At 38.4% G+C, this 19,588-nt stretch overlaps 1 protein-coding gene across 3 annotated transcripts; it reads left to right on the top strand.

Annotated features, from left to right (window-relative positions):
- The first annotated feature begins 67 nt into the window (after window positions 1-67).
- On the top strand, window positions 68-17,604 carry Fbxo30 (F-box protein 30). 3 transcript variants are annotated; one of them, XR_015622017.1, is made up of 3 exons: window positions 68-254; window positions 7,693-10,515; window positions 15,099-16,116. XR_015622017.1 is itself a non-coding variant. In XM_087553884.1 (3 exons), the coding sequence occupies exons 2-3, from the start codon at window positions 7,709-7,711 to the stop codon at window positions 15,300-15,302; spliced, it is 2,229 nt and encodes a 742-aa protein (XP_087410010.1). In that variant the 5' UTR covers window positions 68-254; window positions 7,693-7,708; the 3' UTR covers window positions 15,303-17,604.
- Window positions 17,605-19,588: the final 1,984 nt, after the last annotated feature.

Genomic DNA, 19,588 nt, shown 5'->3' on the forward strand with positions numbered 1-19,588 from the left:
GCGCGCTCGCGCGCTCGCTCCGGGGCCGGGGGGCGGGGCGCAGCGGGGCGGGGCGCGCGAGGAGGGCGGTGGCGGTTGGAGGCCGAGGAGAAAAGGCGGCGGTCCGGCCGGGGCAGACACGCTGAGGATTGGGACGGGACCGGCTCGGTACGTGGTCCGGTCCGGTCCGGTCCGGTGCGGGGAGGCTGCAGAGCGGCCGGACGCGACGGACAGGGCTGCCGGGGTTTGAGTGGCGCTTCGGCCCGCGTGGGCTGGTGAGTGTGGCGAGGCCGCGGGAGGCTGGCGCGGGGACGCGGGCGGTCAGCGGCAGGGACGGCGCGGGCCCAGGGGGCGGCGGGGCCGGTGGAGTCGGCGCAGCTCGGAGGCTCCCGTCCAGCTCGCCCGGGCCTCGAATCGCGCCCGGCTGCCTGTGTGGCCCGCCCTTGAGGCTCCCGGCAAATGGCGCCCCGACCCCGGGGGACGCCGACCCGGGTGAGACCCCCCCCCCCAACACACACACACACAATGAGCGCGGAGGAGTCCCGGGGGACCCCGGAAAGCGTGGTTCGCACCCTCTGGCTTGTAGGGACTTGGGTGGTTTGGGCGCAAACGGGTTAAGGGACCGCGAGGCATCTCCAAGAGTCCCCGCCGGATAAGCGAAGTTGGTAACTTGTCCATTCATGGAAGTGAGAGGCGCGGAGGCTTCGCCGTGGCCCTTGTTAAAGGGAGACTTAGGGATCATCCCCCCACCCCCAAATTACTGGGTCCAGCTCGTGGAGTCCCACATCGGAAGCAGGACAAGGAACGCAGGGCGGATTCAAAGTCACTCGGGAATACATTTTAACCTCGACCGAGGCCTGTGTTTACCACGCTTCTCCTAGCCCCCCTCTCCCTTCTTTGAGCCCCGTGGTAAATCCCGGATGAAAAGATGCTTGGGAAGGAGTTGACCTTTTCTCTCATGATTGCTTTGTTGACTGTGATCCAAGATGGAAGTTATTTGTGGGCATCCTGGTATCAGAGAGGGTTAACGTTTTTAAAACGAAATCTCAAAAAGGTTGAGGTTTTTCTATTTGCTCCCTGCTAAATTTCAGGCACAGTCAGTTACATTAACATGTTTTGCACGCTTTTCTGTTAGTTTTCCCAACCAATCCCATGTTGACTGGCAGTGAGACAAAGGATACCATAAAGTCTCCCTGTTTGCCTTTTCTAAAGCATGCAGTTTCGTTGAATCACTCTCCTTTATGCTTAGTCACTGTTTCTTGCTGTGGGAGTTTAGTTGGGGACAACATGATGTTTTGCTAACTTGTTAGATCACCAGTTTGTACAGAGGGACATAAGCTTTTGTGTGTGTGTGTGATTCTAGAAATAGTAGGTGTTTGATGAATAATATAAGAAACTGAAACCTATGGATTCCATGTGTTTAATTTCAACCTAATGTTTTGAATGTTTAGATTTAGATTTAAGGTTTTTTTGTATATCGTTTTAAAATATGAAATATTTAAATAAAATGTACTTTTAAAAATAATATTGCATAAAATAATTGCTAACACTTCCCATATGGTTGGAGAGGTGCATTAAGGTCAGACAAACAGGCTTTAGTTAATGTGTTTACTATTTGATATAGCATGTTTCTAAAATGTAACTTGGATAGTCTTCTAAATAAGTTTTTAAGACAACTGTTTATTTAATAGAAGGAATTATTCTTGCTAGGCATTTTCTTGGAGAATATCATTGCATTTATGCATTATATTCAAGGATAAAAGTTTTAAGTTAAGGACTGAGAAAATATTACACTTCATATTAATTATGATGAGATAGGTGCGATTCAACTGAAGTAGTTGTTTGTATATGTGCATACTAGTAGGAAAGTATTACATCGGAATGTACTTCAGTTAAAACCTGGTTGGTTTTTGTTTTAAACAAAAAGATGTCTTTTTTTTTTTTTTTTTTTTTTTTTTTTTTTTGCTTTTTTTCTTTTTTACAGACTAGTTAATGTTAGCACTGGGTAGAATGGTGCCTTATATAATGGTTACTGCATTTAGTAAACTATACATTTAAGTAACATTTAAAAGTAGTTGTGTAAATCTGACTATTGTGTAAAGCAGAGCTACTATATTTGTGTACTAGTGGACACAGACATAACTGTAGCCAACTTTTCAGAAGTCGGGATTGCTTTTAAAGGACAACAATTGCCTCAAGGTCAAAAGCTGAGGCTTCCTAGAAGCTCATCTTCCTGCCTTCTTAGACTGAGTCTTTCCTGTCACTTGAGTAGACCTGGTTTTATCCATTTGTTTAAATAGGTTCTCAACTGAATATTAAATTTAATTTCTGATCCAAGGCTATGATTTTTCCATTTGTGTATTTAGGGGAGAAAATTGTGAGTAGTTAGAACTTTAGCTTCAAAATTTTTAACCATGACCAGTTTTGAAATGTTTTAATTTTGAAATGTTACATCCAGGGGGGATAAGAACATGAAAATAAGTTTCCATATCATTAGCTCATTCTTCTATAAAACCAGAAGCAAAGTTTAATAAAATAATTAGAGTATAACTCATTTAGCCATTGCCCTGGTTAGTTTCAGTTGTCAACTTGACAAAACCTTGAGTCTGAGAGAAGAAGCCTTAATTGAAGAATTGAAGAATTACCTAGGTCACTCTGTGAGGATGTCAGGGCTGGACCTAGCCCTCTGTGAGCAGTACCATCCTAGACTACACACACTCTCGTGCACACACACACACACACACACACACACACACACACACACACACACGAAGCTAGCCGAGCATCAGACAGTGAGCAAGCAAAAAAGCAGCATTCCATCATGGCTTCTGCTTGAGTTCCTACCCTGACTTCCCTGGATGAACTGTGACCTGGAATGAACGCGTTAGCTGAAACAAACCTTTTCCTCCCTGTAGTTGCTTTTGGTCCAGGTGTTTTATGTGTTACCTCAGCAGGTATAATGAAGCTAGAAAATCAGTGGGTTGAGTTGGAAATTTCACGGGAATCTAATTTTCATTATGTGGAGCCATCACCACCACAGCTTTGACTGCTTGATGTTGTTGGTTGTGATTTGTTTTTACTGTGCTCAAAACAGAATCCAAGCCCTTGCATCTGGTAGGCAAATGCTCTACTGCTGAGCTCCCTATCTGGCCACCACACCACACCACCACCTCCACCACCACACCACCACCACCACCACCAACACCACCACACCACCCCTTTAAAAGCAGATAAACTGACCGAGGTATAGATTTGTTAACTTCAAAACTAAATGCATCAGTTTGATTAGTGGATCAGCAAGTATTCTGTTTTTTACATACTAGTACCTCTGACTATACAGAAGATAAAATTTTCCTGAGACACATAACTAATAAATTGTTAATTTCTGGTAATAAGCTCCCTTATAATTAGACAAGACTCACACACACACCAGCCTCCTTAGAATATGTTTAGTAGAATTGTTTCCTCTAATAACATAAATGTAATGCTAAGCAGTAGGCTCTGCTGATGCCACTTCAGATTTTGAGGTTATTTCCCTTCATGCTCTGCTCAGGCATTGTACATACATGTACAGGTAACAACCCATACCTTCCTTTGTAAACCTGGAGTTTTTCTGTATATTCAGTTTTCTACTTTTTTTTTTTTAAGGTCAAAATTGAAGTTACTGTTTGATGACCATTAGGTTTTATCTCCATATGCCTGGGACATATTAGTGTTTGAGCACCATTAACTATGAATTGAAGTGTTTTGTTTTAAACTTATTTTCTAATGCTAGATTTGTACTTTTTTTTTTTTATCATGTCATTGGTATATTTTCCATGAAATCAAGAATGCCTGGGAATTTTATTTTCTTGGATTTCTTCTTTCATTCATATAATTAATTACCCAAGTGCATATGAAATGGAAGCATAGTTGTGAACTCAGGGAACATAAAGAGTGTATGGGCAGGCATTTGGTTCTTGGAGATTATCATTTTCCTGTAGAGATTTTTTTTTTTTAAAGAGAGCTTTATTTTTCAGTTGTCCTAGCACTGCCATAGAAAGTGCAGCCCATAGTAGCTTGTGTTTTGTAAGGGGTCCATGCCTTGCTTTGGGTTCTAGGGGAAGGTCACAAGCTGAAACTAGAGTTGGCACACATGGCATATAGTAGTGAGGGAGAAGTGTGTGTCTCATGTGCATCTGTTAGAGACAGGTAAGCATTAGAAACAGCCTCAGTTGTATTAAATAACTTTTTCCTTAGCATATTTTAAATTTGTGCTAGTATATGATTATATCATCACCTTATTTTAGTGAATTTTGAGAAATAGTAGAAGGCACTGTCTGTCTTTGTTCCTTAAATGAGAAGCTCTTGTTTTATTGTTTGGAAAGTACCATGTCTAAGGATTGCTAGTCAGCCACAGGTTATGAGTTGGCAACCAACTTCTCTTAGAGAAAACTGAAATTATTGTAAAAATTCCATCATATTCAAATAATTTTTTTGTCTAATGAAACTTTTAGTAACTTTTTTTAAGTGTATCATAATAGAAATTGATTTGGGTATGTTTAAAAAGGCCATCGAGTTTAATCAATGAAGCTCATTTCAAAGTTGAAGCCATAATTTTCTTTTTTTTTTTTTTTTCGGAGCTGGGGACGGAACCCAGGGCCTTGTGCTTCCTAGGCAAGCGCTCTACCACTGAGCTAACCCCCAGCCCTATTGAAGCCATAATTTTAACACAGTGTTTTTGACCAGGTCTGGTGTGCCACTGTTTAACTGATAAATTAAGGATTCAACTTTAAAAACCCGTTACACAGGATTCATGAACAATTTCAAATACTGTGTGAAGGCATTTTAAATTTTATAATAGTGACCTTGATTCGAAACAGGATAAATTTGGAAGAGCTTTAAAGTTTAAAAGCTAGTCTCTGTCCCCAGAAAGGCTATTACTGAACTTTATTTCTTTGCATATTTATAAAATGGACTTGATCTAGATTCCTATTTTGTATGGACATGTCGAGAATGGTTAAATTTATATGTTCATATTTAAAACAGATGGTCAAAGCAATGTAATGTGCTTTACTAACTAGCTCTAATCACAAGGTGATTAAGTGTTAAGACTAAACTACAAGCAAAATTGTGTAATCTTCATTCATCAGAGAACATCTTAAAATTGAATCACCAGCTCTTAAAATTGAAGAGCTACCTCATGTTCTTAAAGTTTTATAAGTAAACATGTCTGCTAGTCCCATGAATAGTGATAAGATGTGCGTTCAAGTCCCCACCTCTGCTCTTAACTAGATAGATGACTTTGAGCAGCCACTTACTACTATTGAACACAATTTTTCTCTGAGTTGTAAGAAATGGATTTGGTATTTGTTAAGGATAAAAGGAGTGTACATTTTATATTAATTTTTTTCTAAGTCTGCTTCAAAAAGCAATAAAATACTATAAACATGTTGCTATGGCTACATTTTTATAACACTTTTATTGAGAGAGGGGTAATGCAGAAGAGGCTACTTAATTTTGAACTGGAGATTCTTTTGCATTTACCTTTGCAAGTTGTTACTGTCCTTGCAGGTAAGGCAGACCGCGGTGGGTATTATCTTAAACACCTTTCAACTAAGTGATATTACCAAACAGTGCTCTGCCTGGTGTGCTTGTGTGGTGGTGTGGATAATAACATAAAGTGTTCCACCACACCATGTTCCAAACACTGCTTGTTTTTAGATTTCTCTCTTGGTAACAGGCAAGTCCATCCTCTAGCATGTGAGATAAACTCAGCCTTGTTGCAAAATGAGAAAGCTCCAGCTGTTTCTACACGTACCCTGCCTCAGTGAGGTTTAATTCTCATTAAACCTTTTCATTGCTTCAGCTATAAATCTTTCCTTTAATTAATCTATCATTTCCTCTCTTGTGGTTCTTTTAGTACAACCAGTTTAAATTTAGAGTAAACACTTGCCTATGGATTTCATGAGAAAATAACATTAAAAGTATTCAACTCTTTGCTATTTATAAGCACAATTAAACATAATTTGGTGTTGAATGTGTACTGTTTTACATGGCATCATTGAATAAAAATCACATCAACTCAAGACTTTTCTACTAATAAAGAAGAGCTCTTTAGTAACAGTTTAGCTTTTATTATTTCTGTTTGAGGAATGTTAGTCTTCAACCAGACAAAAAGTTGTAACAGTTTGTGGAATTATTACTTACTTGAAACCAAGCTAGAATTTATCTAAGTGCATGCCAGAGATGTAGCAGCCATATGCACTCAGTGAAGAAAATAGGCTACAATTTTTAAATTTAGAATATTATACACTACAGGATAATTAAGATTGCAAAACGCTGAGTTGAATAGCCTCTTCAGTCTACAGTGGAAGAGGCTATTTATTTTGAAACTCAAGAGTGTTCTGTGTCTGGAAATAGCTCTAGAGGTCTGGAGTTTGGAAGGTTTTTAGGCAGGATGTATAGATGAGTTTTCATCCTATAGAGGGTAAATGAAAGTTGGAAAAACCTAACACAGCCAGAAAGAATACATAGTGTGAACAAGAACTGACAGGAAATCCTGAAGAAAAGTACTATTTAAAGAAAAGACTATAAAGAAAGGTAGAAGGGAAATTGCGTAATGTGACAGCATGGAAGTAGGGAAAGGATTAACAGTCCACGACAGGAGTCCGTGACACCGCAAAGGCGGTGAGCTGGAGGAGGAAAGAATAAAGCAGCCATTTAGGTGATGCCTGCGAAAGATAGGAGTTAGTTAACTTCTCACCGCCAATAGAAACAAAAGAGCGGTTAAAGATTTAGGGAAAGCATGCATTTAATAAACGCAGTTACAATTAAATTGGCATATTTTGGTTATACTTTCTCTTTTGGTATAAACTTTGATGAAATGTTGAAATGATCAGTTTTAAGATCTATTTGATGGATACTGTTTCTCTACCCTTAAATTATCAGTGATGTTTACTTCCTAAACTTCCTAAAAGACTGAATTCCATTGACGAACACATACCACTCATGATTGGCTCACTCTCAGAACTTTATAGCATTTCATCACAGTCTATTAATATTAGGAATTTTGAACATGTTTTATCAACTCATATGCTGTTACTTTAGAAATGAATTTCTCTTTCTCTTTACCAATTTACCTGGCCTAGCCCTTTTCTATGTGAACTGTTTTCTCTCTTACCATTTTCCTTCTATTGTATTGGTCCCATAATATGACATGATCCAGTATTTTCCTGATAAAGTTGCTGTATATTTTAGTTAAACCTTTGATAATTTGTAGAGTTTATTATGACCAAATAGAAGAGGTCAGTAGATAAAGTAGATAAACGTGAATTCATGTGTTTAAAGGGAGGAAAGACACTAATAAAATCTTGGCTAAATGTCATAATGAAATGCAGACTATTCTCAGCAACATGATGAGGGACCCGCAGTGAGGCATACCAAAGTCAGGCTCATTGAAATTGAAAAGCTAAAGTCTAGTATTCTCTAAAAGTCAGGTGCTAACAATAACACTGTTGTTAGAATTTATTTATTTAATATACAGTACTTACTATATTTTGAGTATTCTAAGTGCTTAAGTTCCTTTAAGATGTATTAATCATGTCAAAATGTTTTATACACTTTATGTATTTCATTCTCAATAATAAGCATATCAGTGGTGTGATTTACTATGCAGTTTTGGTTTTGTTTATTTGTCTAATGTACTTTACCTTTTTCTATTTCAAAAACTAGAGTTGGACTGGCCATTATGGAGGAAGAGGTACAGCAGCACTCACACTGTGTGAACTGTGTCAGTAGAAGGTGTATGACCAGACCAGAGCCTGGCGTTTCCTGTGACTTGATTGGTTGTCCATTGGTTTGTGGAGCAGTCTTCCATTCTTGTAAAGCTGATGAGCATCGACTCTTGTGTCCTTTTGAACGAGTACCCTGCTTAAATAGTAACTTTGGGTGTCCATTTACCCTGGCACGAAATAAAGTTGCTGAACATCTCGAAATGTGTCCTGCAAGTGTGGTGTGCTGCACTATGGAATGGAACCGATGGCCCGTTAGTTATTCAGACCGCAAGTCATATGAAAGTCTAAGCAGAGATGCTGATGAAGTGTCACAGTTAGACATGGCTTTGGCCCTTCAAGATCAAAGAATGCTTTTGGAATCTCTCAAAGTAGCCACCATGATGTCAAAAGCAACTGGTAAAATATCTAAACCTAGAGAACAGATCTCAGTGAACTCAAGTGTTCAGGAAGTACCACGTGCTAATGGGTTGGTGTCCGCTGACGAAGAGTCATATGGTGCACTTTATGAAGCTACTGTAGAAACAACCAGAAGCTTGGCTGCTGCTTTAGATATCCTAAACTCTGCCACAAGAGATATTGGCATGTTAAATACAAGTCTCCATGGTACCACAAATGAAATGGATGAGGAGAGTAACAGAGAAAGCTCCCAGGACAGAAACGTGAAAGACCAGGATCACCTTGACGAGGGTGAGATAGGGGCAGTAGGTGGAATTGATTATACTGGCACAAGTCAGAATGCTCAGGCTGAACAAAATGGCTCAAGTGATTTATTATGCAACTTAAATACAAGTTCTTACGATACTTCTGCTCTTTGTAATGGCTTTCCTTTGGAAAAGATGTGTACACAGGTCAAAGACCAGGATCAAAATTTTCATGGTGATTCCACAGAAAGTAACATAACAAATGGAGACTGTGTGGAAGCTGATGGTACTTCAGAACCTCCCAGTTCACTTTTAGTAGCAGAACAACTTAAGGAAGGAAGTGCTTTGCCAGATAGTACCTATCAACATATCCTCATGCCGGACAAAGATGATGATGAGGACTTGTGTTGGAAAAAAGACTTAGGGGACTCGAAAGATGTTAATGGTTCACCTTTGAGTCACGCGACTTCATTCAAGTTTCTTTCTAATTCATGGTATATACCAAAGGAAGACAAAGCAGTCGATACTTCAGATTTAGAGGTTGCAGAAGATCCCATGGGCCTCCAAGGAATAGATCTGATTACAGCAGCATTACTGTTTTGTCTGGGAGATTCTCCAGGTGGGAGGGGCATATCTGATAGCCGCATGGTTGATGTTTATCACGTTGACTTTGGGACACAGACTTTTTCACTTCCATCTGCAATATTAGCTACAAATACAATGGTTGGAGAAATAGCTTCAGCTTCAGCTTGTGATCATGCCAATCCACAGCTTTCAAATCCAAGCCCTTTTCAGACACTTGGGCTGGACTTAGTTTTGGAATGTGTTGCTAGGTACCAGCCTAAGCAGCGTTCAATGTTTACCTTTGTATGCGGACAGTTATTTAGAAGAAAAGAATTTTCTTCCCATTTTAAGAACGTGCATGGTGACATTCACGCTGGACTCAATGGATGGATGGAGCAGAGGTGTCCTTTAGCTTATTATGGTTGTACGTATTCTCAGCGTAGATTTTGCCCTTCAACACAAGGAGCAAAGATCATACATGACCGCCATTTAAGGTCATTTGGAGTTCAGCCATGTGTATCTACAGCATTAGAAGAGCCTTCTAGAAACTGTGTGTTGGGATTACGTAGTGACCATCTAAGTAGTCTCCCTTTTGAGGTACTCCAACATATTGCAGGCTTCCTTGATGGCTTCAGTTTATGCCAGCTTGCATGTGTATCCAGGCTAATGAGGGACATTTGTGGCAGTTTACTTCAGTCTCGTGGAATGGTAATATTGCAGTGGGGGAAAAAGAAGTATCCAGAAGGAAATTCATCCTGGCAGATAAAAGAAAAGGTCAGTTTAATTTTGACTTATCAGCCTTTCTTAACATAAAGTATACTCTTAACTAATGCTATGATACATTGTATCTAATAAGTTTTGACAGTGATCTTATCCTACAATGTACTAAGTCATTATGATGACGTACTTTAAAAATGTTAATAAAAGACTGAAGTCATTAGGATTCTTAGCAGTCGCTCGTGTTTCATAGATTTCTTGAATCTAAATTCTGTTGAAATATTTGTGAGCAGTTTTCCATTCTTTTTTTTTTTTTTTTTTTTTTTTTCCCGGAGTTGGGTACCGAACCCAGGGTCTTGCGCTTGCTAGGCAAGCGTTCTACCACTGAGCTAAATCCCCAACCCTGTTTTCCATTCTTTTCTAACAACTTTTGTGACCATGTCTCTATCTGTCCTCTTCTAATTTTGACTGAAACATTTTCAGCAGAAGACAGTTGAGGAACCCAGAAAAGGATTTTCTTGGACCTTCAATTGTCTCTATTTTTAATGGTGTCTTTTTCAGGATGAGAAAAAAAATGTAACTATTACCACAGTCACCCTAGTAAGTAAGTAACAAACAAAGTCTGTGGGCAATGATGGCCTTAATGGGTGAGTGAGGCTGCAGTGTCAGATGAAAAGCTTAGAGACTTTGTTACCATTTGTGGGGACTCTGGATTTAGGGCAAAAGAAGCACGTATATTATTGAGAAAATTGATACGGAAATTTAAGCAGACTTAAATTTAACTACATTCTGCTTTTGCCTAGTTTCTTCTGTGTGGAGCACTATCCAAGACCTCACAGGTATCTGCAACTAAAGACCCGTCATAGGAATCTTTATATAACAACTTGCATAAACAGTATTTGGCTGCACAGCACTCAGAATCAGGGAACTTTATTCTTGGCCCTTAGGTTTTGTCTTACTCAATGCTCCAGTCTTTTAAAAAAAAAAAAAAGTCTGCTTTTCCGCTCTCTTGAGACTTTGACCAATTTTTTACCCTCTTGTTTTGGTTTGCCCTAGAGTTATCTGTATTTTGATGCTAATTCCACTGCCCTAAGGATAGCTGACTAGTCACTCAGGAATCTGGTGACTTCAGCAGAACCTTCTCCCCATTGAATTCATAAAACACAGGTGGGGGGCAGGTACAGGATAGAAGGAGGCCTGTCATTGGAGGAGAAAGAAGGATGGGTGGAAGAGAAGTTTGAAGGAAGAGCTGAGGAGACTGGAACGGAAAGGAGGGAGAGAGAGGAGGAGTGGGTGAAGCGCCATGGCTGGTGATGTTAAGATTCCGCTCTGTTTATTTATAGGTTATTAATGGTTTTAAAGGATGGATGGTACTGGGCTTTATATGTTTATGTGGGCAATTATACTTATCAATTGGGTCAAAGATTATTGTGTTGTGTGTTCTTTTATGTGATGGTTTGAGTGTAGTAAAGTGTGGCAGCAGGAGACACTGGGCTGCTGCAGAGTTGGGATGTGTTTCAGCCAAGATATCTAGCAGATAGATATCTTGGGGCACTGAGGTGTTGGACCTAGCAGGGTAAAAGATACCTTTTTTATTTTTTATATTTTTACAACAACACCCCAAGAATGAGTTCTGGTGGTAGTTTCTTCAGATAGGTATATGTGAGCATTTAAATTTTCTAGATAGATGTGTCTCCATCCTTTGGAATAAGACAGTGTAATTGCTTTTGTCTTTAGTTACTAGTACTTGCATATGGAATGAATTACTTTCTAGTAGTATAAATTTCTAGAGACCTGGTCTTGAAGATTACATTGGTATACGTTTTACAGATTCCTGATCAGTGTGCTCCTGTTTTCTTGTTGAGCTAACCATAATATGGCAGCATCCACTGACCATCTCTGCCTGATCACCCCACAGCTTCTCCTCAGACTCAATATGTCTAGCTTGTTCTCCCTGGACCCACCTAATCCCAGGAAGTAGCACCTTTGTTTATTAAGCTGCCTAAACCAGAAACTTGGGAGTTGGGGTTGACCCTTTTCTGTCCCCTTTATTCCCAAATTCTAGTTGGTTGGTCCTTTCAGGTACCTCAGGCTCACTTCACCATTTCACTTTGATTCTTTCTGGATTGCTACCACAGCTTCCTTTCAGTTTCTGCTTCAGTTAGGTTCTTCTCCAATATAGTCTCTGTATAAAAGGGACAAATATATCTTTTGGAATATATTTAATAATTGATGCAGTGCTCAAATCACCATATTTGTCCATTGCCTCAGAGATACATTTAAAATATCTCAATCTTTTTTTTCCAACACTAAACTTTTTTTTTCATCTTTATTAACTTGGGTATTTCTTATTTACATTTTGATTGTTATTCTCTTTCCCGGTTTCCGGGCCAACATCCCCCTAACCCCTCCCCTTCCCTTCTATATGGGTGTTCCCCTCCCCATCCTCCCCCCATTGCCGCCCTCCCCCCAACAATCACGTTCACTGGGGTTCAGTCTTGGGAGGACCAAGGGCTTCCCTTCCACTGGTGCTCTTACTAGGATATTCAATGCTACCTATGGGGTCAGAGTCCAGGGTCAGTCCATGTATAGTCTTTAGGTAGTGGCTTAGTCCCTGGAAGCTCTGGTTGCTTGGCATTGTTGTACATATGGGGTCTCTCGAGCCCCTTCAAGCTCTTCCAGTCCTTTCTCTGATTCCTTCAACGGGGGTCCTGTTCTCAGTTCAGTGGTTTAATGATGACATTCGCCTCTGTATTTGCTGTATTCCGGCTGTGTCTCTCAGGAGAGATCTACATCCGGCTCCTATCGGCCTGCACTTCTTTGCTTCATCCATCTTATCTAGTTTAGTGACTGTATATGTATGGGCCACATGTGGGGCAGGTTCTGAATGGGTGCTCCTTCTGCCTCTGTTCTAAACTTTGCCTCCCTATTCCCTCCCGAGGGTATTCTTGTTCTCCTTTTAAAGAAGGAGTGAAGCATTCACATTTTGGTCATCCTTCTTGAGTTTCATGTGTTCTATGCATCTAGGGTAATTCGAGCATTTGGGCTAATAGCCACTTATCAATGAGTGCATACCATGTGTGTTTTTCTGTGATTGGGTTACCTCACTCAGGATGATATTTTCCAGTTCCATCCATTTGCCTATGAATTGCATAAAGTCATTGTTTCTGATAGCTGAGTAATATTCCATTGTGTAGATGTACCACATTTTCTGTATCCATTCCTCTGTTGAAGGGCATCTGGGTTCTTTCCAGCTTCTGGCTATTATAAATAAGGCTGCTATGAACATAGTGGAGCATGTGTCTTTGTTATATGTTGGGGCATCTTTTGGGTATATGCCCAAGAGAGGTATAGCTGGGTCCTCAGGTAGGTCAATGTCCAATATTCTGAGGAACCTCCAGAATGTCTCGTAATCTTATCTTTACCTCTTCAGTTTCCTCCTGTGACTTCATACTCTCCTTAAAGTTTTGATGTTTCATTTCTTGCCTTAAAGCTTTTGGATATATTTCCCTGATATCTATACTTAAATGCCTGCAGTGTGCTAGGTAGGCAATTGTACATTTCTTTCATTAACCTACTACTCCCTGCACTTTACAAAAGAAAGTGTAACTTACCAAATATTCATTTATTGTATGTAGTGCTTGAGCTTGAGTGTGGGGGTTTCCTTGTGCTGTGCAAGTTCTCTCACTTAGCTCATTCTCAGCTTTCTTTTTCCTTTGTATTCTAATCGAGAGTTGTACTAAATTAACGAGGCTCAGTAATCTAGACAGGACTTGAATATGTAGTCCTCTTGCCTCATCCCCTAGGAGGCTGGGGTTGTAGACCTGTGCTATCAGGCTTGACAGCAGCGAGGGTTGTTGTTGTTGTCAGCTGAGAAATTTTTCTGTTCTCACAGAATTTTAAGGCATCTGACTACATTGGAAGCCCTTATTAGTCTCTTTCTTGAGAAACTGTAGTGCACACTGTCCTCACACTAGTGCCCCTGTCTAGAGTAGCCACTGGTTAGCATGTGGGGCTGGCCTTTTGTCCTTGTAGCTTTCCTGTCATACAGATTAAACCAACTGCAGATTAAAAGTACTTAGGGGAAAAAAATTGACTGACCGTGCACAGACTTTCCTTGTTGTTATTTCTTAAACAATGTGATGTAACCACACAACACATACATTGTATTAGGTGTTATATGTCATCTAGACATGATGTAAAGTTTATGGGAAGAAATGAATACATCATTTTATATAAGCATCACAGTTTTGATATTTGAGAAGGTCCCAGAACCAACTCTGCCATGTACCAAAGGAGTATTTACAGTGTGGTTTATCAATTAGACATTTGTATACACTAGAATGCTTGAGCGGCTCCTGCTTCAACCGTGCTTTTCAGGTAGTTTTACTCTGTATTCATGTTTATCTTCTAACATCCAGGAAGCACTAGGTATAAAAATGAGGAGAGGCCACAGCATTGTTGAACCAATAAGATTTGACAACAGCATTGGTTGAAGTAGGATTTTCGTGGTTGTAAGACTGGGTCTTGCTCATGTAGCCCAGTCTGGTGATCAATCCTCCTTCCTTAGCCTCCTAAGTTTGAGAGTGACAGTGTGAGCTACCATGACTGTCTTTGCAAAAAAATTACACGAATGTCATTTTTCAGGACCATCTATAAATAGAAGCAGCTGTTTGTGTTTATTATCGTTGGCCACTGTTCCTGCTGGTAAACAATAAAAGAAGCTACTTTACTACATAATAGTCTGCAACAGTGGTGTTCACCCTTTTATGCTGTGACCTTTAGCACAGTTCCTCATGTTATTCTGACCCCCAACCATAACATTATTTTTGTTGCTAATTCATAACTGTAACTTTGCTAGTTATGAACTGGAAAGTAAGTGTCTGTGTTTTCCAATAGTTTTAGGCAACCCCTGTGAAAAGGTGGTTCAGTTCTCAAAGGGGTCATGATCCACAGGTTGAGAACCGCTGGTCTAGGAAGTATTATTAGTCTACTTTATGGAGTGAAAGGAATGGAAGAAAAAGCTGGGGAGGAAAAGAGGAAGACACTTGTATCATCACCATCTCTAGATTATAGTTGTGCACAGCCAACTGAATAGGGTATATAATATATTTTATTTTAGGAAGTGGCTGTGAATTTATAAAGTGATATTTTATAAAAAGTCTTCAGTATATCTGGTTTGGTGTTATTTTTACTGTTAAAGTTTATTTATTGGTTAACTAATAGCTATTTTATAAATGTTTGACAAGCACAAATCACAGTAGATTTGCCCCTCTCTAACTTTTAGCTATTGGATCCTTTTGTGGATCTATTTTGTGTCTGTAGCATAGAGCAATGCATGCAGCTAGAGTAGAGCGAAGGGTGGGTGTTCTGAGCCCCTGTCTGTTGGACTATTTAAATCTGAAGTAGATTTTTCTTCTAGGTGTGGCGATTCAGTACTGCATTTTGTTCTGTTAATGACTGGAAGTTTGCAGACATCCTGAGCATGGCTGACCACTTGAAGAAATGCAGTTACAATGTTATAGAGAAGCGGGAGGAAGCAATCCCATTGCCATGTATGTGCGTGACTCGAGAACTCACAAAAGAAGGACGTTCCCTGCGCTCAGTTTTAAAGCCCGTACTGTAAAACTGTGACTTCACTTGCACAGCATGCAAGCAGCTGGCATCAGTTCTTTGTAATATGTGACACTTTATTAGTGCATTAAAGACTACAACTAGCCAAACTTATTGTCACTATGTATGTACTGTTTTGCAGTGACATATATTTTTATAATGTACTATTAGGTGGAAAAATGTTGCCTTAATATTTGAAATGTGTGAAATTGTTGGAACGTGATAGGCAGGATGAATAGTCTAATCTTTTTTGCATAATGTTAGTATTAATGGTGTGCACGTTTAAATTCTAAAATTTTTGCTTCTCAAACACAAAAAGATCTTGACCAAAAAATTAATTCTTTGTTTTCTGTGGATTGAAGCCCATGCTATCCAAAAGCAAAACTTTGATTCAAATTTTTTGTTGCATAGATTTTTCACACAGTACATTCAGTTGTTGAAACACTGCCATAAGATTATTATGAGGTTTTCCTGGCACTTTTATAATTATTGATCACAGGTGAAATACAGTACTCACATAAAGGCACAATAATGACTTCATGTTTTAAAACAACTCACAAAGATACTTTATTTTCTGTTCTTACAACTCGTCTGCAAAAAAATGGTCACACAGTTCTTTTTTTCATTAAATACCATATCTGAAGAGTCATGGCACAGTGTATTATATGACAGATTAAAGTTAAAAGAAAGCAAGTCTGTGAATTTAACTTGACATTTTTCATGGTATTTCATATTTTCTAGGTATCTAATGTTTGAAAAGAAAATATACCTCACTTATAAGTTTGAATTTGGAATATTGTTTGAATAAACTTCAAATATTCAGAATACAGAGGGTTTGACTTTTTGAGGGGCCTTAAAAATGTTATACTTTTGATGTTTATAAAACACTTCAAGACATTTAAGACATTTAAAAATGTGAAACTTCAAAGTCTTTGTAAAATGATGTCAAGAACTCTGTCTTGGTTGATAATCTTTATGAAACATTTCCACAGTTTTGCTTCACATATTTCTCAGAAAATAAGAGTTGTGTCTTTCTGTAAACATCAAGTGTGATAATGAAATATTCAAAACTATAGGTTTCCAGTTGATTCATGCCATGTTTGTGTAATGTACGTATTTTTAAAAAACAAACATACTTTGTCAGTATTTAAAAGTAAGTTCTGAAGACAGGGACATTAAGTGATTTGTTTAGATAAATTCTGGCTTTGGCAAGCTGAAATGGCTATTAATGTGAAAACTCAAGTGTGTCTTTTCTTTCTACATTGTTTTGAGAGTACTTTGCAGGTACTGTTTCAGATGTCCCGTATATGGTACTCAGTGTGGGAAGAGGTCTTCCTTGGGCATTATTGATGAATTACCAATTGCTTGCAATTTGTCTTGGCCAAATGTAGCAGTAAAGATTAATCCCTTGTTTTGCCTCACCTGTCAGTTAACAGAATTGATAATTTCAGTGCTTAGATTCCTTTTCAACTGTGAGGCTGAATTGCATTTAAACACCACCACCACCTCCATTTTGTTTCTGCCGAAAGGTAGAAATAAGAGTCAAATATGACAGGATATCACTTAGCTTTTTAAAACTTTTCTGAAGAATGTTTCTATAGTTGGACAGCATAAGCAATTTTTTGTTCTATGTTTGTACTTTTAAAAATTCCTGATTTGTAAGTTTAAATCTATTTCCACATTGAGACATTTAACTTTTTATTTTGACCTTTTCTTTTTGACTGAATGAGATGGATATTTTAATAATAGCATATGTACAATGAAAACTTTCTACTTTTTTATTTTGTTCAAATAAATGTTTTTTTTAATGTATTCTGGGGCAAAAGACAATAGTCAAGCATTAGACATCTAGACATGACCAAATGAGTCAAGCAGAATTGAGCTGTTTTTCTTAGCCTATTATTCATGCAGTCAGTTTTAGATGCCCAGTTTTAGATGCTTACTAAAACTTTAAATTTACAATTATAGACATAGGAACAAAATGGAATTTTACATGAATTTCTGGATAGGAAAACATAATTCATTCTTGGTAGTTAGTATTTAAATGCTGTGGATATCACTGCCATTTTAGCCCTCATTCCTTCATGTGAAAGCAACTTGGGGAGACAGGGGAATTGAAACCTTGAATGTGTTTGCTTAGTGAAACAGTTTTAGTCCTAATACATAAAATCTTAAATATGGTGGCTATATTTTACAAAAATTGAGTTGAGATCAATAATGTGGTAAGTAATGTTAAAAGAAAATGTCAAATTTAAAGTTAAAATAAAAGTTGAACCTGATAGGGGTTTACAGGCTTATTAGCATCATAAAAAGTATTCCTCTGGTTGTTTTTTTCTTTCTTTTTTGAACATCTGTATGAGGTTAAGTGTCTGGGTGGCAAACCTGGGATGTTGCCTGAGTATTCGAAAGTACTATGAGCTACGCTAAAATACAAGCCACTTAGAAGCTACTGTAAAGCTTTTCGAAGTTTTCCTGTAATCATAGGCAATAGTTTTTCCTAAAATATAGTCAAGATGTGGCCTTCAACGAAAGTTAACATTGAGGTCAATTTTTATTAAATAAAGAAAAGATTGTCCCTTAAAACATGATAGTTCCAGGCACTTTAAAAATGTATAAAGTTTGTCGTCTTTGTCCTCTCAGTACTACGTGTTTAACTTAGATAAGTTAACTGAACAACTTAGTATTTCATCAAAGTTAAAACAAGAATTACATCAGACACATGAAATCCTATCCTGTGATTCTGAGCAGGTAGCTGTCAGGCTCAGCAGCACACCATGGCGTGGACACTAATGTTAGCAAGGCTTCGCTTTGAAAGAACACTTGGATTTCCAAACAGAATTCAGTCACAGCCGTGGAACGGCAGAACACTAAGGAGCAAGCAAGGCCTCTCAGGCATGTCTTGTGCTCAGTGTTCAATAAGATGTGTTGTGCTGTGTTGTGAGAGATTCCTTGTTTTGTTTGATGAATTTTTAATTCCTCATCTTTCCAGATAACATGCCCTCTGTTTTTCCAGTTCTACTTCATTAATATCTAACCCAGTGCAGAGATTTTTATATTCCAGATTTTGAATTCTGAGTTCTGACAACTGAAGGAATATGATTTATTCTCTAAATTTTCTTGACTCTATTGCCTGTTAATTTACTTTATTCATTTCTTAGATGTTTCATTTTCATTGTTTTCTAAGACAAATTACAAGTTGTGTTATTTCTTTATTCTTTATTTTTTAAGTAACTTTCTTAGTTTTTTCATTTAAAAAAACGAGTATTTCTTCTTTGTTGAGCTTGAATTTTCTGACCAATCTCAGATTGAGAAATTCCAATTTTCTGTTCACCTGTTCATTTTCCGCAACTTCTTTTAGCTCCTTTTTGCATTTTACTAATTTTTTCATAATTTTGTTTTTCTTTAAGTAACTTATACAGACTCATTATGTTCTATTAACATCGTAGATGCATGAAGTGCATACTGAATTTCCAGAATCATCATAGTGATTTGAAGTTTTTCAGTCAACATCAAAATATTCTCATAATTAGGCAGTTGGTAATTTTCAAAGTCTGCTCATCTACCCAAGTGTAGCTGGGGTAGTCAGCCGCAGCACTTACATGTTTACAATCATTCTTCTCATCAGCTTTTTTTTTTTTTTTTCCTGCCCATCATATTCTTTCTTCTCAAGAGCAGATTGCTAAATACCAGCCTTTTCCTCTGGCTTCTGCTCTCATCCCTGAGCTTCTGAGCTTTGGACCCAAGGAAATCCTGAGTTGAGTGCAGCTGTGCTCTGCCATGTGTTTCCATGAACACACATTTTGCTATAAAAATGTTCTGTGAAAATATTTTCTTAAAATTTAATACTTCTTGGACAAATTCCAGTCATAGTGCTTCTGTACTACTGACATGCCACATGTTCGAAGAGCTGCAGACTGAGGAGTATCGTTGCTGGCTGAATGTTACTGGTGAACATTGTTTTTAAAACTTGTAAATTTAGCTTTCTCAACTTCAGCATCTTCTGAGTGGCCTCATGATTTGGTAATAGGGAAAAAGCTAGTGTTTTTGCATGGTCATTTTTTCTGAAACATGTAATGGGAACCTTTTAGGCATAAAAAAGAAGTGGCTTTTATATTGGCCTAGTAGGTTGTCATTTGAACAATGTGTTGGTTTCTGTCTTCTGTAGTTAGCAGGATAAAGAACAAGCATTTCAATGGAGAGCATTATCTAAGTTGATGTTTTTGTCTCAGCCTCTGTCACCAGAAATATACTGTATTCGCTTTGTAAGTTTTATTCTGTTTCTGTGAGACAAGTCTCTTG

This window comes from Rattus norvegicus, chromosome 1, assembly GCF_021556685.1.
Source record: "Rattus norvegicus strain SHRSP/BbbUtx chromosome 1, alternate assembly SHRSP_T2T, whole genome shotgun sequence".
In the NCBI taxonomy this organism is placed as follows: domain Eukaryota; kingdom Metazoa; phylum Chordata; class Mammalia; order Rodentia; family Muridae; genus Rattus; species Rattus norvegicus.